The sequence below is a fragment of the Lepidochelys olivacea genome (assembly GCF_965140295.1).
Source record: "Lepidochelys olivacea isolate rLepOli2 genome assembly, chromosome: 16".
In the NCBI taxonomy this organism is placed as follows: domain Eukaryota; kingdom Metazoa; phylum Chordata; order Testudines; family Cheloniidae; genus Lepidochelys; species Lepidochelys olivacea.
In genome coordinates, this window is record NC_140426.1 from 19,456,034 (window position 1) to 19,482,941 (window position 26,908).

General features: G+C 45.7%; 1 protein-coding gene across 2 annotated transcripts in view; it reads right to left on the bottom strand.

Moving 5' to 3' along the window:
* The window catches only part of VAV2 (vav guanine nucleotide exchange factor 2), a 325,980-nt gene that overhangs the window by 52,592 nt on the left and 246,480 nt on the right, over positions 1 to 26,908 (bottom strand). For both annotated transcript variants that reach the window (XM_084649861.1, XM_084649862.1), the window contains exons 5-8: positions 11,577 to 11,679; positions 6,364 to 6,462; positions 3,258 to 3,326; positions 1,250 to 1,350 (exon numbers count right to left, since the gene is read on the bottom strand). In XM_084649861.1, coding sequence (XP_084505987.1) covers positions 1,250 to 1,350; positions 3,258 to 3,326; positions 6,364 to 6,462; positions 11,577 to 11,679 — 372 coding nt within the window. The remainder of the gene's footprint in view (positions 1 to 1,249; positions 1,351 to 3,257; positions 3,327 to 6,363; positions 6,463 to 11,576; positions 11,680 to 26,908) is intronic.

The window sequence follows — 26,908 nt, forward strand, 5'->3', positions numbered from 1 at the left end:
CCAGTTAAACATTCATGAAGGCGAGGCGTTATCCCGCTCCTGTGAAGTTACAGGCGCTCATTTTTATTCTCCTGTGGGTCTTACAGACAAAGCATTAGCTGCATGACGTTCAGCCCCTAGGACATCCAAACCAGACCATAGCACAGTGGGGTCTGGGAAAGGTTTCGCCCACTCTGCCTTTGAATGCAGACCTCCACATGCGCCTCTCCTCCTCTTGGTCCCACAACACACGTGGGCTTAGCAAATATGAAGAAAGCTTCAGTCGTGCAATATGCCCAGGATCAAGGTGATATCGTCGTGTATGGGAAGAAAATGGCTATAGGACAATCTATCCAACGTTGTGTTGCCCTTGAGGCTACCATTCCTGATGCCATCATACCCTCTGCAGTGGGTGCTAATTGCAGTCTGGGACAATAGGGCAGAACGAGGTACACTTGTAACGATCAAACTACTTGAGTGCGGGTGGTCACTAACCTATCACTCACTCTGTGGCACGGGTGTTTTGGAAGGACACTGAAAGGAGCAGAACAAGAACTGGTTTGGAACAGGAGCCCCTACGCTGATAGGACATCGGCGTGGCTGATAGGACCTTACACGTTAACAGAGAGTGGTGTTTTCTTGCCCCCTCTACAGTAAGTACAACACTGGGACTCCTGAATATCTGATGTTACTGGGGAATTTGTTTATGCTTCTGCAGAGTCCTGAGGATGCTGCAAGGATTGCGGGAACAGGTGTGTGCAGGTGAGCTTTTTACACACTGGGCCACTCCTTCAGTTTACATAAATCGAGTGAGCTCCTTTTTACGTCAATAGAGCTATACTCATTTAAACCCCAAGAAGGATCTAGCCAAAGTGTTGTGAAATAGCAGCAATGGCTTGTTTAGGGGCAGATCCTCCTCTTTCTTCATGTCTCCTACCCCCCATCATTCCACCATTTACCAGACATGGTCCCCCAGCCGATGGCCAGAAAGCCTGACAGGTAGCAGCCAGGTGTGATAAATGCAGTGCAGTCTCTCAGTCCCTTTCCTGCCTATACTGGGAAATTAAACTAGCCAAAACAGGGTGTTAACTATGTAGGAGTGTGAGGGGTTAGCAGAGGACAGGGCTTCAGGGTCTGTCAAGATCGGTGTTTTTCTTATCGATATTTTTTGCTCTCAGATTATGCCCTGTAACTAGCAATCCTCAACCAGGACTTAGCTTGTCACAATTAGAGCTCCCTGTATGTTGGCTGGGTCTTTCATTCTTTTTACCTTTCTTTGAATTCTAGAAAAACTTTCGCCAAGCTGCTTCCTCCAGACATCATACAGACGTCGATGGCCCTCAGGAAATTGAAGTGCACTTTAATTAGGTCCTAAAACAACAAAAAAATCAATACATTTAAAAATCTGAAACTCACTCTAGGCGCTAACATGTAAAGTGTTTAGTTAATGAACATTCATTTCTTTAAGTAACCTTGTAGTCATTTTTTGGATATGTCTAAACAGACTGCTGCAGCTCTCCCACCGAGGTAGGTAATCTACCTCCCCGAGAGGCAGTAGCTAGGTAAACAGAAGAATTCTTCCATCAACCTAGTGCTGGCTGCATCAGGGGTCATAGCTACGTCTGTCAGGGGTGTGGATTTTTCAATCTCCTGAGAGACGCAAGTTCCCAGGGTAGACCAGCTCTTTGCCTATTAACTGTTTTAATGCAAGCGACTCCAGTGAGATATAGCCCTAAATCACAATAAATATGAGGGTGTAATTAAGTTAGAAGGTTATACAATGATAAATGCATAGCGGGGTTCTGTGCATATTAAACTCCCTTTACTGGGTCTAGTGGGAGCAGTCTAGCAGCATACAATAACCTGCCCTAATCCCATAAAGCCCACACAACGCAGCCTTGTGAAAATGGACCAAGAAGGTGGAGCAATGCCTGCATTTAATCTGAATCACTGACATGATGTGCCTATGCTGATAATGGAACAAAGGCGTCTGGCCGCCTTTGGTTAAGAAAACTCAACTGCTTCATTGCAGCAACCTGTGCGGCTGCCCTCACCACATGCCAGACTGAAGCAAGAGCTAAGCCCCCTACACTACTGCAGAGTAAACAAGCCAGGAAGGTGCACCACGAATACACCCTGATAAGCCCTGAAGTCTCCATTAACGAGGCTCACGCTGTTCTCTCAGTCCTGCCAGCTGTCTTTGGCGGTGCTACGATGGGAGAAGAGCCATTCATCATCTTGCCATCCCAGATGGCACTTAGGTGATAACATGGTGGCCACCTGGGACAGGAGGAGGATCTGGCCATATGTGGAGACCGAGGCAGAATAATAGGTCAGATAACTTATTGCCTCTCCTTGGACTGTCTGGGCAAGGGGTAGGAGAGCAGCCAGAGACTGATATTGGTAGGTTAAACACCAAAAAATCAGAAACCGATCATAAATCAGATCTAGAAAGCAGGCTGAACATAGAATTCACTGTGACTTCAGTGGGATCCCTGCATGAAGGGGGAAACTCACCCTCTGAAGAGGGCTAGCAAGAGGACTAGGCAGGACCTAGCCTGGCTTAAGTAGGACTTAAATACCATGTAGGCCTTATGCTACCTTTCTGCCCGGGGTGAATCTTCATCCAATAAGCATCTAACAGAACTTGGCCCTGTAACAGCCTCACTGTACACAGAGGAAAGCTTCAAATGCTGGATTATGGCATCAAGGCAGGATCAAACTGGAGGAGAATCTAGGCTGTTTGTGCACATGCATAACAACTTATATAGTATTTATATAGCACTCTTCACCCATAGAGCTCAAAGCACTTTACACAAGCAGAAGGTACCATTATCTCCAAGTCACAGACAGAGACTGAGCTAATGAGGTGAAGTGACCTGCCCGAGTTCTCCAAGCAGGCCAGTTGCAGAGCTGGGTATAAAACCCGTCTCTCACGTCCCTGTCGAGTGTGATACATACTAAGTCACAGTGCATTTTCCTGTGAGTATGTCTGTAATTCTTTAAACCAGATATATCGGAAATACACACACACACTAAAAACACAGGCAAAATAATTTCCTTGTTGTAAAACCGTCTCCTTGTCTTTATACAATACCTAAATTCCACTTGAGTGTTAAAGGGCCCAGTCATAGCTCCGTGGCCATAACAACTGAACCCACACAGACTAAAGCAATGCATTTTACATGAAATCTGAGTGCTGTTTCTTAAACAGGATGAGGCATAAGCTGCATCTGAGAGGAGCAAAGATTTAAGCAGTGATGTTTAGACTCTGTTACCTCCAAATTGATAAAAATAGATTCCATCTCTTGTGGAGTCAGTACCAGCTTTAATGGATTCATATAGTTCTGTAAGAGGTAAATGGAAAACTTATTGAAATAAATGAGCAAATGCAATAAGATTCTTTCTTTTTTAAGCTAAAATTGTTGCAGTGGTTGAATTTTCCGGAGAGGAACCTGGGTGAATTTTCACACTTGCCAAGAGATAAGACTGACAAGACATTTACCATGCAACCTGCCTCACTGTGCTTATGCTCAGCCACGTCTCTGCAGGGTTAGGGTTGGACCGTCTGAGACTGGGATGCCACAAATGATTTGTGAGGTGGTCAGGTTGTCAAGTACATGAACAAGATTTCACTTGAACTAAAAGCCGAGCTGCAAGCTAAGTGAAAAGCTTAAGGCATTTACCACCCACTCGCGGAGGAAGCTCTGAGCCATACTACAGTTAATTTAAATTAACTGCACACTCTCGCTGTGTGGACTCAGTCAGTGTTTCTCAAACTGGGGGTCCTGACGCAAACAGGGGGTTGCAAGTCTATTGTAGGGGGGTTGTGGTATTGCTACCCTTATTTCTGTGCTGCCTTCAGAGCTGGGCAGCTGGAGAGCGCTGGCTAGGCACCAAGCTCTGAAGGCAGCATCACCACCAGCACTGGCATGGAAATAAGGCTGGCACGATATGGGGGATAGTCACTTGGATGGGGGGGGAGGGGGAGGAGGAGGGTGTCTTCACAGCCTGAAATATTTTCCAAAGAGGTCCCAGCAAAAAAAGTTTGAGAATCCCTGGATTAAGTTATACCTCTTAAGAGGGAGAGGGAGAAGGAACACTACCCAAGTGAGCTGTGAAAGGATTAATGCCTGCGGAGACACTCGGGAGATGGGAAAGACACCCTGGCTTTACCTTTAGAAGTTACTCCCTGAGCATTTCTCCCCATTAACAGGTTTCAGAGAGGTAGCCGTGTTAGTCTGTATCAGCAAAAAATAACGAGGCGTCCTTGTGGCACCTTAGAGATTAACAAATTTATTTGGGGATAAGCTTTTGTTGGCTATAACCCACTTCATGTTCTGTGCATTTATACCTCCCTACTGTATTTTCCATTCCACGCATCTGATGAAGTGGGTTTTAGCCCACGAAACCTTATGCCCAAATAAACTTGTTAGTCTCTAAGGTGCCACAAGGACTCCTCCCCATTAAGAAGAGCCATATTCAGGAAGGTATGCGGGGGAGGGATAGCTCGGTGGTTTGACCATTGGCCTGCTAAACCCAGGTTGTGAGTTCAATCCTTGAGGGGGCCATTTAGGGATCTGGGGCAAAAATTCGGGATTGGTCCTGCTCTGAGCAGGGGGTTGGACTAGATGACCTCTTCAGGTCCCCTCCAACCCTGATATTCTATGATTCTATAATATGGCCCTATATGTATTCAAAAGATATGTACATATCTAGCGATCTCTGTAGACAGAGATATCTATCAAACTCTCTAGATACAGATCTAGATACACCTACAAAAACACATTTCATGATTGTTAATATGTATGCAAATTAAAGTGTTAAAACTGCCAGCTGCCCTGCACTTTATCAGTTTTCTGCTCGTTGGGATGATTACTGTTAGTTTTTGCACCCTGTCCCATTTAAAACATTAGCCACTCAGAGGGGGGAAAAGCATGATCATGATCATGATCCTGAGCATCATACAGTACATAGTATGCCTGTATCCAATGTGAGTGGATGGGTGGAGGTTCTTTTTCTTGCTATTGTTGACTTGCTAGTTTTTCACAAAGTAATCATCAGTTGCAATGGTGAATAGCATCAGTTTTAGCTGTTTGATGAGTAGAAAAACTCCCAGTCATCTTGAATTTTTGCCTTTGAAGAATGCAGGTGACATGACTACATTGGAGATGCTTTTCTGAACCAATGGGCATTAATGGGAAAGTCTGCCCTGACCATAGCTACAGAACATACAGACGCAATATAGTTTATTACAGGACCTTAGCCCCTCCACAGCAAAAAATCTACTCTTATAGCTCTCCTGGTTCATAACCAAGGGAATAATTTACCTCTTCCTCTGGGCTGAAACACAAGGTTAATAGTTGTTTTCAAAGAACAAGCAGGATGTACATCACTAATATGAACGTCAAAGCCTTTCTTTTTAAAAGCCTGGAATCTTGTTTAATTGTGCGGCTCTCTTTCAGAGCTTCTTTGCAGGAAAGGCAAACATTTTTAAAGGGAAAGGAAAAGAAGTAGAAATGATAGCTGGACTTCTTTTTCTTCTTCTTTTTTTTTTTTTAATTCTTCTCATCTGTAATCACTGAAGGGGAAAATAATATCCAGCCTCCAGTCGGCTGCATTGCATCTTTCTGTTGCTGAAGTGTTCGTTCTTTTAAGAGAAAGAGAGGATGCACCCAGAATTTATCAAAACCAATTAAAGCCCGTGAGTGCATGCAGTGAAATGTTACTTTTAATCCAATTAGTTTCAATGGCAAGTCAGCACGGCTTCAGCACTTTCAAGAACTGCCTGGAATAAATAGGTTCTTTCAAATTATTCAATGGCGATCAAAGAGTGATAAGAAATCTACAAAAGCAAGTCTTATCTAGAGATTGTGCCTCGGCCACATAAAGAATTGAGTGTGTCTTACTGCTGAGGTTGGAATGGGGGGTGGGGTGAATACCCTTTTGAAATAACAAGGTGGTTTTTAAGTATACTTTAAATATGCAGTGATCAGATAAAATAGGCTCTTTTTTTCTGCACGTTATGGTACTCAGCCTGGGCTTACGTTTGAATGCCTCTGTCCTGCCTTCTATCACAAACACCCAGTACTTTTTTCATGGTCTGTGTGTATAAAAACATCTTCTGTATTTTCCACAGTATGCATCCGATGAAGTGAGCTGTAGCTCACGAAAGCTTATGCTCAAATAAATTGGTTAGTCCCTAAGGTGCCACAAGTACTCCTTTTCTTTTTGCGAATACAGACTAACACCGCTGTTACTCCGGAACCCAGTACTATGGAGCTCTAGAAGCAAGAACTAATCCAGCAAGAGTAATGCAAGATCAAATGCAACCAGAAGCTGTTGACATGAAACGCAGTGATAGAAAAAAAGGCCAGCTCTCACCTTTTCTATGTCTTCAAGTGTCTTGTAATATTTGGCCTCGGTTTCCTGAATTTCTAGCAAACAGCAATTTCTTTTGTCATCTTCTGTCATTCCCATTTTCTAGAGAAATAAACAACACATGATTGAGTGTCCTTAGAGTGTTTCAACCTGCTTGCTTATAGTGGCTCTTTAATGTGTCATTCAGTGACAGCAAACTCCCAACTAACACAAGCTCAGGAAGCCAGAAACCAAATTTTCAATCATTTATGTGAAAGAAATCCATTTCTGTCTGCAAAACGTTGGGTGAAATCCTGGCTCTGCTGAAGTTAACGGCAAAACTCCCATTGGATTTAATGTCACCCTTTGCATTTACTATACAATTTACATAAAGGACGAAAACCAAAAAGATGTCAGTCAAAAGAAAAATTCTCTCTCTCTTTTTTTTTAAAAAAGTTGTTTGCTTGTGTGGAGCTCATAAGTGCCTAAATGGGACTTAGGTGGTACACTTGTATGGGTCACCAGTGTTACCAACCCCCGTGATTTTATCCCGACTCTCATATTTGGTGCTTTACTTAAAGCCACCAGCTCCTGATTATCTGAGAATCTCAGCTTTCCTTTTTGCTAGAAAAGTAAGATTCTAGCTCTCATGGTTGCATAGAAAAGCTAGAAAATGTGATGCCCTAAGTGCTCAAAAAGCAGAAGGCAAATATGAAATAACCCCAAATGTATTTTTTTTTAAACTCATGATTTTTAGCGCAATCTCATAATTTGTGGATGGGGCCCTGGGTCATGATTTTTGAATGTTTGGGGTTAAGCAGTACTGAGTCTGCAATAGGGGAGAATTACCACTCTTTGTACAACCCATATGAAAGAGTGTAAGACAGTATATTGGCCAGACAGAAACCAAACTCTTTTGGTCACTGTCTCCTACTTACCTGCATGTATCTAATCTGAAGCATGCAGAAATATAAGCAAAACCAATTAACATTATACATTTGGCATTACAAATTGCCTTTTTTTTTCTTCTTCTTTTAAATGTTCATCAATTTTTCCTCAACATTTAGACGAAAGTACAGGCCGCTACCATAAAAATAAAGAACTTTATGCTTTTGCTAAAGAGGAGGAAGGGAAGTCAGGAGCTAAGAAAACATTGAGGACCAGATCTTCAGCATGCGCGTATCCGTGTAGCTTCACCGGAGTCAGTTACTGACCCTCAGTGTCTACATGAAGTTTAAAAATACTTAAAAGGGCATAATTATGAATTCATAGACCATAAGGAACCATTAGATCATTTAGTCTGACCTCCCATATAACACAGACCAGGCCAGAGAATATCATCCAGTTACCTCCATATTGAGCGCAATAACTTATGTCCGGCTACAGCACCTCTTCCAGAAATGCACCCAGTATTGATGTGAAGACTTCGAAAGATGGAGAATCCATCACTCTCTTTGGTAGTTTGCTCCCATGATTACTCACCTTCACTGTCCCAAAGGTGTGCCTTATTTCCAAACGTGTGCCAAGAATTCATCTGGTTTTAACTTCCAGCCATCGGTTCTTAGCACGACTTTCTCCACTAGATTAAAGAGCCCTTTGAGTAATCAGTATTTTCCTCCCCATTATCAAATCATGTTGTGATCTTCTGTTGGATAAACCAGACAGACTGACCTCCTTGGGTATCTCTACACTGCGTCTGGGAGCAAGCTTCCCAGCCACTTGTGTTAATGGGGCTTGTGCTCGCGCTCTAAAACTGGTTGTGTAGACGTTGTGGCCCGGGCTCTTGAACCTGGCGGGGCAGGCGCTGGAGGGTTGGGCTTGACAGCCCAAGCCACAGTGCCCAAGCAACATCTACACAGCTATTTTGAGTGTGCTAGTGGGACCCTTGCTAACACAAGTATGCGGACAAGGGCTTTCGCTCTCAGGGGCAGTGTAGACACACCCGCTAAGTCTCTCACTACAGGGCACTTTGCATATGGCTTAAGGAGCTTACTGTTTGAATTCTCCTTGAGAACAAACGAGTCTATTTTTTAAGGGGCCTCCGGGAAGGTGGCGGTTGCTTGAAAGGTCTTTTTTAGGGTGGCTGGGATATTATTTCCCCTTCCTGCAAACAGGGCTTTGGAGCGGAGCCCAGAGCTGGAGCCCGGAGCAGTGGAGCTGCAGGTTTTTGCCTGGAGCTGGAGCGGAGCCGGAGCACAGCTCCAAAGCCCTGCCTGCAAGATCCCGTTGGTTGCCGCCCTACATGGTGGAGGCTGCTCAGCGTCCACAACTGAGACCAGGTGTTCAAAAAAGCCCCACCCCCAACGTGCTGAGCGCTTCAGAAAACCCAGCTCCAGCTGGGAGTACTGAACCCGGCCAAAAGTTCCAGCCTCAATGTGACCGGGGACAAACCAGGGTTTGCACTGTCTCATCTAATGGCACGTCTGTCGCCAGTCCCCATTAGTTCAATGGGCTGAATGCCTTTAGGTTACGTCTACACTGTGAGCTAAGGGGGTGACTCCCAGCTTGGGCAGACACACTCGCGCTAGCTCCCGTCTGAGCCAGCGCACTCATAGCAGTAGTGAAGCCGTGGTAGCACGGGCTGCTACAGCTGCAAACTCCATCTTGCCCCGGGACTCAGCCTACGCGAGGCTGCGCCTTCTGCTGAACTGCGGCAATCGACACAAAACCTGCACCTGGCATCATCACACTGTTCTCAAAACGATGGTGACAGCCCAAGATCTCAACTTGTGTCATGACAGAGAGGTGCATCAAAGCCTCATGACTCAGGCGGGAGGAAACCAGCGTGCAGCTGTCAGAGCCAGCATGGAGCTGAACCTTTAAAACATCAGTCTGATTCTAAGCATCCCAATAACCGCCTTCCTTGAAGTCCTTGGAAAGCTATAAAAATAAATCCCACACTTGTTACATCCATTTAAAACCAAATTAAACCTCTGATGGGAGCAGAATCCTGCTTTGGAATGACAGCTTCCATGGATGTATATTTTTGGTTGGTGTCTTTTAACTTGCATTTTTTTATTGACATCTTCATATTTTACCAGCATGCATTAACTTGAAAGCATTCAGCAGTTACTTCTAAGATATTGAGGGAAGGGAAATGGTTTATTGGATTTTTAAATCAGAGGCTAAAGCTTTTATTAATCAGCCATTAATAACAATATTCGGGACAGCATAACAAAATCTGAGGTTATAAATATGAAATATGCAAAATGGGCTATCACAACCACTGTGAACTAATCCCAGGATTTTACAAGAAGCACGTCGTGCGTGGATTGCTTCCAGAAATCTGGGAGGAATCTCAAGTGGGGAGGTTTTCCTTCATTTTAACCTTGCTTGCACTAGGGAATTCTACCCCAAAAATCCCACTAAAAGCATCAGTAGAAGTCCTAGTGCAAATAAAGCACCTGCGGGTGGATGTCTTAGGTTGCATGTACACTTTGAGCTGGGGGTCTGATTCTCAGCTTGTGTAAAAAGAAAAGGAGGACTTGTGGCACCTTAGAGACTCACCAATTTATTTGAGCATAAGCTTTCGTGAGCTACAGCTCACTTCATCGGATGCATTCAGTGGAGCTGTAGCTCACGAAAGCTCATGCTCAAATAAATTGGTTAGTCTCTAAGGTGCCACAAGTACTCCTTTTCTTTTTGCGAATACAGACTAACACGGCTGCTACTCTGAAACCTGTCAGCTTGTGTAGACACTCATGCTAGCTCTCATCTGAGCTAGTACACTAAAAATAGGTCTTCAGAGACTCTGATCCCCATTAAACTAGCAGACTCTCCATCGAAGTCAGTGGAGTTACACCAAGTGTAGAACTGAGGAGAGATCAGAGCACACGTTCCTGGCAGCTCAGTGACAGAGTTTGCATCCTGGGCTCACTCAGACTCTGCGAAGCAAAGTTCCTGCCAATCCACACCTCCAATTGCCAGCTGCAGCAATCTGTGATTTACGATTACAGGTCTTGCTCAGGGAATTTAATTGACCAGTGAACTTGTCCATTTATCCTGCTTTCTCCCAGAGTTATGAATCTTGGCAGCTGTAGTGTGCAGCCAGAAGACAGTAATTAGAATCTACATGGATCCCGGGGGTGGAAGAATTTCACATGAATCTCAAGAAGTTTGGATGTTCATGCTCCACTGATGAGTTGTCTTGAAATTTTGCATCAGCAGAAACAACAAATGTAGTGCATCCCAACAGTTAGCTGGGAAAAGAGCCTCCTTGGCTTTTTTCCTTTTCCATGATACTAGTTATTTGGTAGCATGCTCTGGGAGAACATTTTACATATGCATCCAGTGTAATATACTGCTGTGTTCCTAGACAACACACAGCTTCATTCACAGAGTAATTGATCTAAGGGAGAAATTCTCTGCCATGCAGAGTAATGTAGGCAGCACTTAAATCCTCAAAATAGGACATAAGTGGTTTGTCGGCGTTGTCCCGACCCCTCTGCATAGGGAAGAATTTCATTCCCAAAAGATTCCAGACAAAGCTTGGTATCACAGAAGCAGTAGTGACTGATCCAAGGCCCACTGAAATCAACATGAGCCTTTCCATTGGTGTCCATGGGCCCTTAGAGCGTAGAGCCCTGTTATAATTCCCAACCTCGTGTAGCTTTTGGCTGAGACTTTCAAAGCTGACTAATGGATTTGGATGCTCAAATACCCATTAAAATTAATTCAGGGAGTCAGGCAGCCAACCCTCTTAGGCAGCTTTGTAAATCTCAGCTTTAGGATATAGCAGAGCAGGTAGATTTTAAGTGGTACAGTAAAAATACCCAAGAGAAAAACTGCATCTTCATTGCAAATATCTGCCAACTCTCGCCTGGATCTAAAAATACTTGCAGTGTAACACACACAACAGGCTAATTGTGCAGGTATGAGTCACATCTCTCACCTTAGAAAGGGATGAAGTGACACATGCTGCTTTGGCTCAGCAGTGAGTTACTATTTTTGCACTTCCTTTACAATGGGGATTTCTTAGAACTTCTTTCCTCCCATCCTTTAGATGACAGCACCATGGAAAGCCTTTGAGAAACCCTACAGGATTAGCTCTATCACTCTTCTTCTCACTGTCTCCCTTTCCCCTCCCACCTGCTTCTCTCCCCTCCCCCACCCACCGAGCTCACTTCCAAGGAATGACTCAAACAAGTTTGAGATCATTATCTTTCATCGGTGGTGCACTGTTTGTTTGTTTTTAAACCCCCTTCAAGATATGGCATTTAAAATGCATAAATTGTTACCATGGGTTGTTGAACTTCCACTTTGATGATATCTTCGTAGATATCATCGCCTTCATCTTCACAAGGGACGCAGTCGTAAATATCCTCCCCCAGATCATGTTCACTGAAAGGAACATAAGAGGATTTAGAAATACAGAGGATACATTTGCTATAGATTATGCAAGCAAGCTGCTGCATCCAGGAAAGAAAGGGGGAGGGGGAAGAGGGAGACATCCCAAAAAACTTTTATGTCCTCATTTCTCTTTCCCATTTTGCATTAAGGAGGCACTTCTTTTTTGTATCAGCTACCACAGTATGATTTCACCTCCAGGCCTCCCACTCGGATGCTGGAACGATGCAAAACACTTTGCGGTGTAAGCCCAGGGACCTAGCCATCATCACAAGGCAGCATGGACTAGTGGATAGGAAACTGGAGTGGGAGTCAGGAGCTCTGAGTTCTACTCTTGGCTCTGCCTTGGGCAGCTCACTTCTCTGTGCACTTTTATTTCCCTCCCCCGCTTTTGTCTGTCTTCTCTATTAGATTGGGAGCTTTTCAGGGCAGGGACCATCTCTCTCGAAGCGTTTGCACTTTTAGCTGGGGCCTTTGGGCACTGCTGCAACACAGATGACACCTACGTTTACACCAGCGTCTGAGGTAAAACTCCACACCTGTAGTACTTCTAAGAGACCAGCCTATTTCAAACATCAAAAGAAACTGGTGCCCCTCCTGGCCTCAGACACTGCAGCTATTTACAGCACTTTGGCTGTTCTAAGCACTGGTTGGACATCACCCCTGGGAGGCTCACAGATTCATCGATTTCAAGAGCAGAAGGGACCATTGTGATCACCCAGTCTGACCTCCCAGTGACTGCACACTAAGCCTGGGCTCTGACTCAGGGTGGAGCCCAAGGCCCTCTTCTGTCCACACACAGATCAGTCTGACTCGGGTCAGCAAGCACTCAGGACCCTGCTAGGCAGGTGGGTCAGAGCCCAAGTCCCACCGTGACTGGGTTCCAAGCCCTGTCTCTTTGGAGCATGGATGCAGCTCAAGCCACAGACCAAAGCCAGAAGGCCTGCATAGTACGGTATGGATGTGTTAGCATGACTGAGAGACCTGGGTTCAGCAATGATAAACCCAGGTTTACAATGCAGTGTGGACGCTCAAGCATAGGCTTGGAAATATCAGGCTTACAAGGCTGGGTCCCACAGACCTGGGCTTAGTGTGCAGCGTTGACATCCCCGCACAGGCTACAGCCAAAATCAGGGCCAAGATGCAGAGTACTATACAAACACCGAGTGAGAGTCCCTGCCCTGAAGAGCCTTATTACCCCTGTTTTACATATGGGGAACCGACTGAGAGGTGAGGGGACATGCCCAAGGTCACACAGGGAATCAGTGGCAGAGCCAGCATTAGACCGCAAGTCCCCCTCACACCCAGCCCTGTGCTCATTCCTCCAGAAACTGTTGCCTTCCAACGGGCTTGGGGGAAATGCACGCGGCTGACGAGGTATCTGAAAACACACATGTGCATCCAGTTGCTTCTTCGCTATGAGGTGGATGAAAGAAACAGAATCAACGTTCTTGACACTTGGTTACTCTTTCAGCTGACCCATGGTGTTGATGAACTGACAACACATGAAGCAACTGGCCATTTATTCCTGTTCCACTTAGTAAACACTGGCTCAGACGCTGAGCTACTATCCATCAGCGTAGCTCCGCTGCCTCGGATGGATCTACGCCAACTTACACCAGCTGACGATCTCGCATTTTATCCAAAGTGCCAAATTCAGACCTGGGGCCAGCTCCATTGGCTCCAACAGATTTGCCCCCATGTACACCAGGGATTAATCTGGCCCAGAGAGGGGCCTGGAGCCATAGCTCATACACCCTTTATTGCCAGTACTGGCATTGTAACAGCGCTCAGGGGCCGCAAACAGGTCTGGGACCTGCCTGTAGTAGCTGATGTGCAAACACACACAGACCCTGTTCTGAAGAGCTTAGAATCTAGACTTTAATCACACACACACACACAAACACACACACACCCCGCAGAGAGAGAGAGTGACTGTGAGCAGTAGAAAAATAAATCTGTGTAGATTTTTTACAGCCTTATTTTTCAGTTGCTAAATATCTATTACTCTGACCATCTCTCCTGTATGTCTCCTACCACACTTACACTCTGTTACCCACATTCCCAAAGCGGTCCGTACCCCGAGGCATAACTATAAGGAGGCTTGGCATAATTAAGTTTTTATTTTTTTGTAAAATAATTTTGACGGATAACATCAGTGTTTATTTTCAAGCATTTTAAAATGAATTTACATTTTCACAGTTGTGGGCATTTATTGGGGGCAGTGCGGGAGGGGGTCCAGATGATTATTGTTTAATGACAGTAGACACTGAAACTGAAAAAAAGTTAAAGCTTTATAGAACTGTTTAAACCCAAACTGTCAACATCACATATCAAAATATACATCGTAAATGTCCTTAAATCAAACTCTAACAAGTTCTCAAGCAGCATTTGTCCTTTTTTTGCCTGTCTGTACATTTTGATCATCAGCAAAGGAAATACTTTGTTGTCAGTTTCTGTGTGTACAGTGAAATCGACTTTTACCAATAAAAAACTAATCCATCCAAGCCTAATTAAAAGTGTTAACGGGCTTAATAAATTCTACAGGGTCAAAAACAGCAATGTGGCTCTGAGACCTTGAACTGTCAGATCAAGTTTACACTAACAGCTGTCTGAGCTGTTAACTTCCAAAAGGGTATCGGAACGGTGTTCTTCCCCTTTCTTTTAACTCAGAAATGCTTGTGGCGATCTTACAGCTGAAACACAAAGCTTTGTTTCTTGTAGCACAAGGGGAAATATTGCCACTCTGTGCCAATGCTTTCTTTAAACGCTGTGTGTGATAGAATCACACATCCTGTGTTCAAAGCTAGGCTCTGGCAACCTTTGCTTCCACAAGTCATTGAAATGCTAGAGAAGATCCCTACACAGCCAGAGGAACAAGAGAAGGTTCAGGCAGAGGGGAGAGCAGCACACAAAGAGACTATATTTAAGCAACAGATCTTTATTGTTATTATTTTTATTAATACAATTATTATGGCAGTGCACAGATACTCTGACTGGGCCCCACTGTGCTGCTAGGTTCTGTGCTGTCACAGATCCCAGATCTGGAGTCAGATCCATATGGACGTACTCCAGCATGTGCATGGGGCCTCACTGACTTTCATGGGACTCTGCACAAGTGCACAGGTCCAAAGGGGTGGATCCAACTGGGGAAACCCGGATGCAAGAGGAAGATGCAGAGATGATAGTCCTATTCAAATAGCCATTGCCCACTCCCATGATTTTACTGTGAGTATTGTGAGTTTTGGTGTGTTTCTTAAAGCCCCAGCTCCTGGAGTCATGTGAATACATGCAAATCTCAGCTTTCATTGTTACAGAGTGAGTTTCTACCTTGATGGTTGCGAGAAAAGCTTGAAAAAACAACTCAAGTGCACCTTAAAGAGTTATGGGGGAAAAAGCAGAAGGCAAATGAGAAGAAATCAGCGTTTTGTAAAAATCTCATAATTTTTATGCCAATCTCATGATTTTGAGCACTTGGGATTGGTGATATTGAACTAGAAACATGAAGTTGGCCTCAGCTTGATTTTAAACATATTTCTTTTATTTTACACACACACACATATACAGTATGTACATTGAAGATCAAAGAAACATGGGCTTTGGATTTACAGTGTTTGTTTCATTCAGTGGCTCAGTAAATCTAAAAGAGGCTAAATGCTGATCTCAGTTATTCGGATGTATTATTTATACTGAGGTAGCATATACCAGTCACTGATCAGCGCTGCCCTGTGCCAGGCACTGTACGAACATGGTAATACAAATAAAATAATAATGGTCCCTGGACTGAAGGGCTTGCAATCTAAGTAAATCCACCCTGCTTCTTTTAGGCTGCAGTAACAGAGTCCCCTGTACTAAGCTTGCTGTAAAATACCAGATTTGTGGGTAAAATGGTCTTTGACCTTCAATATCTTCCAAAGAGAAGAATCTGGATTGAACAATTGCTGAGTCCACCCCCCGAGCGATTTCTATCTTGTCTCTGTGCTAGGCAATGTATTTTTAGAAGCCTGGATTTGAATTATTTTCACTCTCCCTAGAAAAAATATAAACAACTCTCCAGGATGAAACTCAAAGCAAACTGCTGACTGACCCAGCCAAAGATGCTAACACATCAATGCAGAGGTAGCTAAGAGGCACCCAGAATAATGTGATATTGTGCAGGATCATAGTTGACTGAGAGGCCTGCTTTCAGAAAAGCTTTGAAGAGGGCAAACAAACATTCTTAGCTGTGTGAAGTACATCTCCTTCTGCCAGAAACAGAAGGGAGCATGTAGAGAGGAACCAAATACTGTAGGCTCAGCAAAAGTCCCAATGCCTTGCAACACAGAAAGAGAGAATAAGACAGACACAAAATCCAACTCAGGATCAGGGCTGGCAAGACAACAAGACTGAAAATATTTGCAAAAGTGGGTTTTATTTCTCTTTGATGTGCCATTATTTCCGTTTCTAAATAGAGATGTAGTCGATAAAAGTACATTCTTAAAGAAACGCACCAGTGTGCTGTATCAACTCTGTTCCTACAGAACACTACGCTGCAGCTGCCGTAATGCCCGCTAATAGCAGTGATCCATCTTCCCTTTTTCTAAGCGTCGTCGCTGAAGTTATTCTCTGTCCCAATATTTGTATTCTGAGCTCTTCCCCTCAGCCAGAGCGACTCCCTCCAGATTCCCAATTTATCTTCCATTCCAGCAGGCACCCATCAGATTTCTAGCCGCACCTCCATACATCATTCTGGTGGCTGGAAAGTCATTAGGAAGCTTATGGTTGAGTTAATATCGCACCTGCTATTCCTTCTATCAGCCAGCAGGACGATGGACTGGGTGACCAAGACAAAAGAGCCGTGTGTGAAGCCCCCGAACGTTGCCAGCCCAGCACCCACAGCTACCGCCCCACCATGACTAAGTCTCGGGGCTCAGCACCAGGGCATCGTTCTGTTTCCAGCTCCTGCACTGCCACTGGCTTCCCTGCGTCCTCACTCTAACATGCATCCTGACCACAGGGAACGACTGGAGCAAAACCTACGCTGTAGATCAAATGTCTCCTGGTCACATGGGCCCAAACTGTAGACAGACAGACTGATAGTCTCCCGGCCTCATGAGGCCCAGCTCAGTAACACATAGAGCTTTAAATGATGGAAAGTCTCTATGCTGGTGACAAGAGATCTGCCAGTCTGCTGCCAAAGCTCCCAAGAATAAACAGAAGAGACAGCATCATTAACTTTCTCTAGATAGATGGCATGGGGCCGCTCTTTATCCCTTAAGAGTTTTTCTTGACAGCCCTGTACGATCCTGATGTTAGGTAGAGAAATAGAACAAGGCAAGCAACAACCAGGGTGTCACCACCAAGGGCACAGGTTGTGTGAAGCAGACAAAATGAGGAAGAAAGACCTTCACTGCAGCTAACATTGGACAACCTGTTATACAAACCCCCCTGCCACCCAACTCCACTCTCCAGCTACCAGCATTTAACTCCTAGCTCTCCAGGTCGAGGATTAAGATCTCCCATTTATAAAGGCCCAGAAGTAACCCACAACCACATGAATGAGTGGGGCAGCCTTCCTGAGTTAAAGGGTGGCTGAAAGTCACAGATGGCTTAATGTCCAAGGTGCTGAGTACCCACGTCACCCACTGAAGTCACAGATGGCTTAATGTCCAAGGTGCTGAGTACCCACGTCACCCACTGAAGTCACAGATGGCTTAATGTTCAAGGTGCTGAATAATGAAGTCATAGGGAGATGCTGGTGCTCAGCACCTTTGAAAGCCAGGCCAAGGTTTCATGAGAAATCCATGTGGCAGTGTACACCAAATGAAAACAGAAGGGGGTGGAACTTCAGGGTTGTTGTTTTGTTTGTTTTTTAAAGTAATTTTACATGTGTTTTGTCCACCACCAGGAGCTGAAACCAGGCCTTCAAGCACTAAAATAAAAGCATGAGTCTCTACCATTTGGCCTAAAGGAGTCATTCCTCTAGGTGGCAGCAGTAGCAGGCTCCCATCCTCCGCGGACCAGCCACTAAGCGTAGGACGCTGAATACAGAATGAACAGTGATTCACATGACATGTTACACACAACAGAGTCTAAATATCACATGGGGTGCATTAGGCAGAATCCTACTAGCGTAAAAGTTGATTCTGTGATCTATTTTCACAGAGGGTTTGACTCTTCCATCCCCACATTCATTCCAGCATATTTCTCCCTGAGTTTCCCCTCGTTTCCTCTTTAACCCTCGGAATCAGCTTCTTGAGAAGGTTCCCACCATTGACCATAAGCACCCTGCTGGCAGCAAAGGGCTTTTACAGCCACTGACTAGCAGCAACGTCATTAGGACTAGATTGTCCCCACAGGCCCAGTGGCTCAAGAACTCTAATGCACAGAGGCTCAGAATTCCCCCTTCCGGCCTCCTCCATTCAGCCCATCTCTCTCAGTGTTAAGGGATGCTGGCAAGTCTGACAGGCCCTCCCTCAAACTAAGACTGGGGTCTTGCACTGGAATTATGCTCCCAATATCAAAGTGCAAAGCATTTTCTAAGTGACGGGCTGCAACAGCCTTAATACACAACAGCCCTGGAGTCGGCACAAACACAGAGAAACACAAGCACCAGTTAGATGAATCCATACTGGGGCTGAAGCATCCGAATTTAAGGGACAAGGGAGCATTGCTAATTCCCACTAAGAACCAGGAGAGACACTAACAGTGACAGAATTGTGTGTGGGAGCAGCTGAGAGTCATGCATGTAGCTGTTACTCACACAAGCAGTCTCATTGATAACAGGGATTAACATGATTAAGAGCTCCAGAACGGTCCATTAACACCTCAACAGGAATTTTGTTTGCTTATTTTGACACCTGTGGCTTTTTACCCTTAATCACTAAAGCTCCTGGTTCCTGATGCAGAGCAGCACTTAGTAAAAGCGAAGGATGATCCTGTGGCTAGAGGAGATCAGCAATAAGAACACTGGGTTCTGTTCCCAGCTCTGCGACAGACTTACTGTGTGACCTTTGGCAAGTTTTTTAACCTCTTTGTGCCTCAATTTCCTTGTCTGTAGAATGGAGACGACAATACCCACATCACAGGAGAGATGGTGGGAAGCGATTCAAGTCTGTCATTTAAGACAGATCTGTGAATGCAAGGCTCTAGAGAAGCGCCAATCAGCAAGCAGTGCTGGTATTACAATAATGAAGTCTCAGGACCTTATTTACTAAAGCATGTTCCTTTTAAACCTTTGCTGAGAAGTGGAGAGAGACTGCTATTCTTGTGGTGAACTATCAGACGTATAGACCAGACAATCTCCCAGGACAGACTGTAGGTTGTAGAATCTTTCTGCTTTGTATATTACTGTTGACATCAGTTCTTTTCGCATATTGATTTTCATTGATCTTTGCGAGTCATGTGCCCCAGTTGGAAATAGACAACTATTAAAAAAATATATCAAGAGGATTTTAGTCTGTAGCAACTTAATAACACAGCATTACTGTGACAATGAACGATGGCCAGATGCTCAGATGGCATAAATAGTATCATTCCATTGATTCAGTCAGAGATGTGCAATGTTAAGCCAGCTGAGGATCTGGGGTAACATTTTCAAGAGAGCCTCATTCCTATTTTCAAAAGTGATTTAAGACCATAGGAGCCTTGGCCCTGGTCTACACTAGGACTTTAGGTCGAATTTAGCAGCGTTAAATCGATGTAAACCTGCACCGGTCCACACAATGAAGCCCTTTATTTCGACTTAAAGGGCTCTTAAAATCGATTTCCTTACTCCACCCCTGACAAGTGGATTAGCGCTTAAATCGACGTTGCCGGCTCGAATTTGGGGTACTGTGGACACAATTCGATGGTATTGGCCTCCGGGAGCTATCCCAGAGTGCTCCATTATGACCGCTCTGGACAGCACTCTCAACTCAGATGCACTGGCCAGGTAGACAGGAAAAGAACCGCGAACTTTTGAATCTCATTTCCTGTTTGGCCAGCGTGGCAAGCTGCAGGTGACCATGCAGAGCTCATCAGCACAGGTGACCATGATGGAGTCCCAGAATCGCAAAAGAGCTCCAGCATGGACCGAACGGGAGGTACGGGATCTGATCGCTGTTTGGGGAGAGGAATCCGTGCTATCAGAACTCCGTTCCAGTTTTCGAAATGCCAAAACCTTTGTGAAAATCTCCCAGGGCATGAAGGACAGAGGCCATAACAGGGACCCGAAGCAGTGCCGCGTGAAACTGAAGGAGCTGAGGCAAGCCTACCAGAAAACCAGACAGGCAAACAGCCGCTCTGGGTCAGAGCCCCAAACATGCCGCTTCTATGATGAGATGCATGCCATTTTAGGGGGTTCAGCCACCACTACCCCAGCCGTGTTGTTTGACTCCTTCAATGGAGATGGAGGCAATACGGAACAGGTTTTGCGGACGAAGAAGATGATGATGAGGAGGAGGTTGTAGATAGCTCACAGCAAGCAAGCGGAGAAACCGGTTTTCCCGACAGCCAGGAACTGTTTCTCACCCTAGACCTGGAGCCAGTACCCCCCGAACCCACCCAAGGCTGCCTCCTGGACCCAGCAGGCGGAGAAGGGACCTCTGGTGAGTGTACCTTTTAAAATACTACACATGGTTTAAAAGCAAGCATGTGAAAGGATTACTTTGCCCTGGCATTTGCGGTTCTCCTAGATGTAGTCCTAAAGCCTTTGCAAAAGGTTTCTGGGGAGGGCAGCCTTATTGCGTCCTTCATGGTAGGACACTTTACCACTCCAGGCCAGTAACACGTACTCGGGAATCATTGTAGAACAAAGCATTGCAGTGTACATTTGCTGGCATTCAAACAACATCCGTTCTTTATCTCTCTGTGTTATCCTCAGGAGAGTGAGATATAATTCATGGTCACCTGGTTGAAATAGAGTGCTTTTCTTCAGGGGACACTCAAAGGAGCCCATTCCTGCTGGGCTGTTTGCCTGTGGCTAAACAGAAATGTTCCCCGCTGTTAGCCACAGGGAGGGGGGAAGGTTGAGGGGGTAGTCACGCGGTGGGAGGAGGCAAAATGCGACCTTGTAACGAAAGCACATGTGCTATGTATGTAATGTTAACAGCAAGGTTTACCCTGAAAGAGTGTAGCCACTGTTTTATAAAATGTGTCTTTTTAAATACCGCTGTCCCTTTTTTTTCTCCACCAGCTGCATGTGTTTCAATGATCACAGGATCTTCTCCTTCCCAGAGGCTAGTGAAGCTTAGAAAGAAAAAAAAACGCACTCGCGATGAAATGTTCTCCGAGCTCATGCTGTCCTCCCACACTGACAGAGCACAGACGAATGTGTGGAGGCAAATAATGTCAGAGTGTAGGAAAGCACAAAATGACCGGGAGGAGAGGTGGCGGGCTGAAGAGAGTAAGTGGCGGGCTGAAGACAGGGCTGAAGCTCAAATGTGGCGGCAGCGTGATGAGAGGCGGCAGGATTCAATGCTGAGGCTGCTGCAGAACCAAACCAGTATGCTCCAGTGTATGGTTGAGCTGCAGCAAAGGCAGCTGGAGCACAGACTGCCACTGCAGCCCCTCTGTAACCAACCGCCCTCCTCCCCAAGTTCCATAGCCTCCACACCCAGACGCCCAAGAATGCGGTGGCGGGGCCTCCGGCCAACCAGCCACTCCACCACAGAGGATTGCCCCAAAAAAAGAAGGCTGTCATTCAATAAATTTTAAAGTTGTAAACTTTTAAAGTGCTTAAAGTGCTGTGTGGCATTTTCCTTCCCTCCTCCACCACCCCTCCTGGGCTACCTTGGTAGTCATCCCCCTATTCGTGTGATGAATGAATAAAGAATGCATGAATGTGAAGCAACAATGACTTTATTGCCTCTGCAAGTGGTGATTGAAGGGAGGAGGAGCGGGTGGTTAGCTTACAGGGAAGTAGAGTGAACCAAGGGGCGGGGGGCTTCATCAAGGAGAAACAAACAGAACTTTCACACCGTAGCCTGGCCAGTCATGAAACTGGTTTTCAAAGCTTCTCTGATGTGTACCGCGCCCTCCTGTGCTCTTCTAACCGCCCTGGTGTCTGGCTGCGCGTAACCAGCAGCCAGGCGATTTGCCTCAACCTCCCATCCCGCCATAAAAGTCTCCCCCTTACTCTCACAGATATTATGGAGCACACAGCAAGCAGTAATAACAGTGGGAATATTGGTTTCGCTGAGGTCTAAGCGAGTCAGTAAACTGTGCCAGCGCGCCTTTAAACGTCCAAATGCACATTCTACCACCATTCTGCACTTGCTCAGCCTGTAGTTGAACAGCTCCTGACTACTGTCCAGGCTGCCTGTGTACGGCTTCATGAGCCATGGCATTAAGGGGTAGGCTGGGTCCCCAAGGATACAGATAGGCATTTCAACATCCCCAACAGTTATTTTCTGGTCTGGGAATAAAGTCCCTTCCTGCAGCTTTTGAAACAGACCAGAGTTCCTGAAGATGCGAGCATCATGCACCTTTCCCGGCCATCCCACGTTGATGTTGGTGAAACGTCCCTTGTGATCCACCAGAGCTTGCAGCACTATCGAAAAGTACCCCTTGCGGTTTATGTACTCGCCGGCTTGGTGCTCCGGTGCCAAGATAGGGATATGGGTTCCGTCTATGGCCCCACCACAGTTAGGGAATCCCATTGCAGCAAAGCCATCCACTATGACCTGCACATTTCCCAGGGTCACTACCCTTGATATCAGCAGATCTTTGATTGCGTGGGCTACTTGCATCACAGCAGCCCCCACAGTAGATTTGCCCACTCCAAATTGATTCCCAACTGACCGGTAGCTGTCTGGCGTTGCAAGCTTCCACAGGGCTATCACCACTCGCTTCTCGACTGTGAGGGCTGCTCTCATCTTGGTATTCATGCGCCTCAGGGCAGGGGAAAACAAGTCACAAAGTTCCATGAAAGTGCCCTTACGCATGCGAAAGTTTCGCAGCCACTGGGAATCGTCCCAGACCTGCAACACTATGCGGTCCCACCAGTCTGTGCTTGTTTCCCGAGCCCAGAATCGGCGTTCCACAGCATGAACCTGCCCCATTAGCACCATGATGCATGCATTGGCAGGGCCCATGCTTTCAGAGAAATCTGTGTCCATGTCCTGATCGCTCACGGGACCGCGCTGACGTCGCCTCCTCGCCCGGTATCACTTTGCCAGGTTCTGGTGCTGCATATACTGCTGGATAATGTGTGTGGTGTTTAATGTGCTCCTAATTGCCAAAGTGAGCTGAGCGGCCTCCATGCTTGCCTTGGTATGGCGTCCGCACAGAAAAAAGGAGCGGAACGATTGTCTGCCGTTGCTCTGACGGAGGGAGGGGCGACTGACGACACGGCTTACAGGGTTGGCTTCAGGGAGCTAAAATCAACAAAGGGGGTGTCTTTACATCAAGGAGTATTTCAGGCAGGACTTCACGGAGGGTTCCAATAAGAAATGGTGCACCTAAGTTATCGTTCTTATTGGAACAAGGAGGTTAGCCTGGCCTCTGATTGATACATGGCTAGATTTACCTCGCTGCACCTTCTCTGTGAGTGACTGCAGTGTGACCTAGAGGAATGAGTCCCCTAGACAGGGGAGGAGGCAAATGAGTACAAAACAAATCTGGTCTATTTCTTGTTTTGACCCACTCCATCTATCTTTTACATCTTTGGCTGGCAGCAGACTGTGCATAAGGACTGCATGCCATCCACATCTCATGGCTGCTCGGCAGAAGATGGTACAGTACGACTGCTAGCCATCCTCATCTCTTGCCTGCCTGGCAGAAGATGGTACAATACGACTACTAGCAATCCTCATCTCTTGCCTGCCTGGCAGAAGATGGTACAGTACGACTGCTAGCAGTCCGTATCGCCTGCCCGCTCACCATAAGACGGTTCAATAGGACTGACTGCAGGACTAAAGAGAATGACCTGGTCAAGTTACTCCAAATTTAGTCCCTGCGCCCATGTCTGCCCAGGCGCTCCCAGCCGACGTGGCCAGGAGCACCTCGGACATGACGATGACGGCTACCAGTCGTACTGTACCGTCTGCTACCACAAGGCAAGGGGTTGCTGCTACTGTGTAGCAATGCCGTACCGCGTCTGCCAGCACCCAGGAGACATAGGGTGACGGTTACCTGAGCGGGCTCCATGCTTGCCGTGGTATGGCGTCTGCACAGGTAACTCAGGAAAAAAGGCGCGAAACGATTGTCTGCCCTTGCTTTCAGGGAGGGAGGGAGGGAACGGGGGCCTGACGATATGTACCCAGAACCACCCGCGACAATGTTTTAGCCCCATCAGGCATTGGGATCTCAACCCAGAATTCCAATGGGCAGCGGAGACTGCGGGAACTGTGGGATAGCTATCCACAGTGCAACGCTCCGGAAGTCGACTCTAGCCTCGGTACTGTGGAAGCGCTCCGCCGAGTTAATGCACTTAATGCACTTAGAGCATTTTCTGTGGGGACACACACACTTGAATATATAAAACCGATTTCTAAAAAACCGACTTCTATAAATTCGACCTTATTCCGTAGTGTAGACATACCCTAAGTCTCATTGAAATGGGGTTCAGGCTCCTAAGGGCCTGTGACAGTTCTCAGGGCACCCAGGACTCAGAGTCACATTGTTATCCCCCACCTCCAGTGTGAAGGTATCTTGCCTGTATGGGTGTCAGCTCCCTAACTCCACCAGCCTTCCAGCCGCTCTCCTCTGGGCTATGCCAGCCCAGTTTCCACCTTGTAGGTTACCAGGAGGTGTACCCCAGCCCTGGAGTCCCTTTGAAGCTTTCCCCTGGGATACCCAGCTCCTAACACTGGCTACTCACAGAAAATCCAAATCCTCTGCTCCCAATGGAGCCGTGTACTGCAGATGACCAGTTTCACCTTAAACTGTGAAATGCACGGCACTTGTGAGCACTTCTAATAAACAAAAATACGTTCATTTAAGAAAGAATAGAGATTTAGCTAGAAACAAGAGAGTGTGGTGGGAACAAATGGGAATAATACAAAACAAAATACAAACCTGGATCTGCGCTTATTAATAGTTACCTTTTCTATCTAATAAAGCAGGTTTTCCCCAAAGTTGTGTCTGTTGCAGAGCTGGCTGGTTTCACAGGAACCAGGATCCAAACATTCATGAAAGCACTTGCACTCCACAAGGGGTTTCCTCAGTGACTAGATACCAAGTGTTTCTCCCTCCTCTGTCTCATACTGAAACAGCCTTTTGTTTCTATTCATAGACAGCACCAGCTCCTGTCTTGTTGTAATGTTCCTTTTTACACCTTCAAGTGGTTTCGATTGTCTGCAGTTGCTGCTGATGGTTTTCCATTAAAAGTCTTGGGACTGAGCAAGGCTAAACAATTCAGCCGTGCATTACATCACCGGTCAAATGGGATGGAGTTGTGGGGGGAGGGCGATAATTCCCCCTATGGGCCATCACCAAGACACATTATCTCCTGGTAACTAATTTTTTACTCCAAATCCATAAAGCATACTTTCAATATCAATACATTATTCCTTAAATATTACATAAATATACATACATCTCACAATGCTTATGAATCTTGAGAAGTTACAAGCTTTCCATATATACCTTACATGTTATTCTTCACAGATAAATATGCTGTAAGATGTGTTTGGTGTAGTGACCAAGGTGAGAGTTGTTTGCAAAGAATTGGGGCTCCTTTGCTAAGGAGCCTCTGTGTCAAGGGACCTAACTCACTTTTGAAAATAGGACAAAAACTCCACCAGTGGTTTTGAAAATTTTACCCCTGTCTATAGAGAATGATCTCCTTGCCGAAGGATTTTTGAGTCATCTTATAAAAGTGTATAGTAGCAATATCATTCTCTATTCTACAAGATACAGTTCTCTGGACTATAAAATGTGTTTTAAAAAACCCCAGCGAGAGGTTATAACTTTCTATTAAATTCTACTGGACTTTTCATAAAGCCGTGGCATCGCTACTTGGTATCTTGTGATGCGAACAGAAGGATCTCACAGATACTGTGTCCAGGTTTAGCATTTGTCAAAGCAGCTGATTGCAAATATATGTTTGGAGAAAGATGCTGTATACAAAGGAAACAGAAGTTGAAACGGAGACTCTTTGGAGGGACATTCTTGGATAATGTAGGGTCAGAATTTCAGGCGTTCAACAATTTTTAAAAAGTTGTATAAAATCTAGTATTAGTAGAAACATTTTAAGAGGAGTTTTAAAAAAACCTAAAGGAATTATTTCTCTGTTCCTTCTGCAGTCCTAGCAATCCACACATCACGGTGTTGTGGTAGAGCAGTCACTACTGCCAGCCCTAGCTGTTCTACAATCATGAGACTGGTGTAAAAATCATTATTTAAACCAGATCTTTATTTGCCTTGCTTTGGGAGCCTTTAGCAGTCACCTTTTCCATGCTTTTCTCTGCAACCATCAGAGCTAGAAACTGACTGTTTTTAAATAAAAGCTGAGATTCTCATATAATCTCCCGACTCCAGGAGCTGGGTCTTTAAGAAACCCCCAAATATTGCAAGACTCATCACAAGAGCTATCAGCAATGTACACAGAAACGAAAAAGTAAAACTTCCGTGGGTAGAAAGAAGTGTGGCTTTCCACCCCAGTCCAGTAGCCCCAAACTATGCATTCCACAGCGTCTCTCCCTTCTCAGCTAAGAGTTTCACAGAGACTTGGGATATAAGCAATGATGCTGCAGGGATTGCTTCGTCGACAGAGAGTCCAACCCTGCTTCTGTTGAAGCTGGCTGTTGAACCTGTGTGAGGTGCGCTCCCCTGATAGAAACATTCGCACCTTTCACTGCATGTGGCTGCCTGTATGAGCTGGAGGGAGGCACCAACTTATCCAGTGTGGTCATATATCATGGTGGAAAGGCGAGGAGAGAACTAGAGGCAGTACCACTTCCCTGCTTAACCTCTGCCTGCCTGTTACAACTGATAACATCAGGATACAGGCTAATAGGCAAGGGGGTCGGGGGTAAAAGGGGAATTCTGCATTTTTGTTTCAAGGCAGTGACCCAGGTGCAGCATGGGGGACTGTGCTGTGGGTGCTCGTTTCTGGCTTTGAAGAGGCTTCTCGTTAGCCTGGCTGTTTGCAGCGTTGTGAATACTTGCACGGAGGGGTCAATTTGTCAGGAATATAAAGCTCAGTCTATAATTGACTGTCCTGCTACTTTCCTGCCTCAAATCTGCTTATGAAGGAAACTTTTTTTGGGGGGAGGGCCTTGAGTGATCTTTCCTGGCTAAGCAAGAGCTATAGGATTGC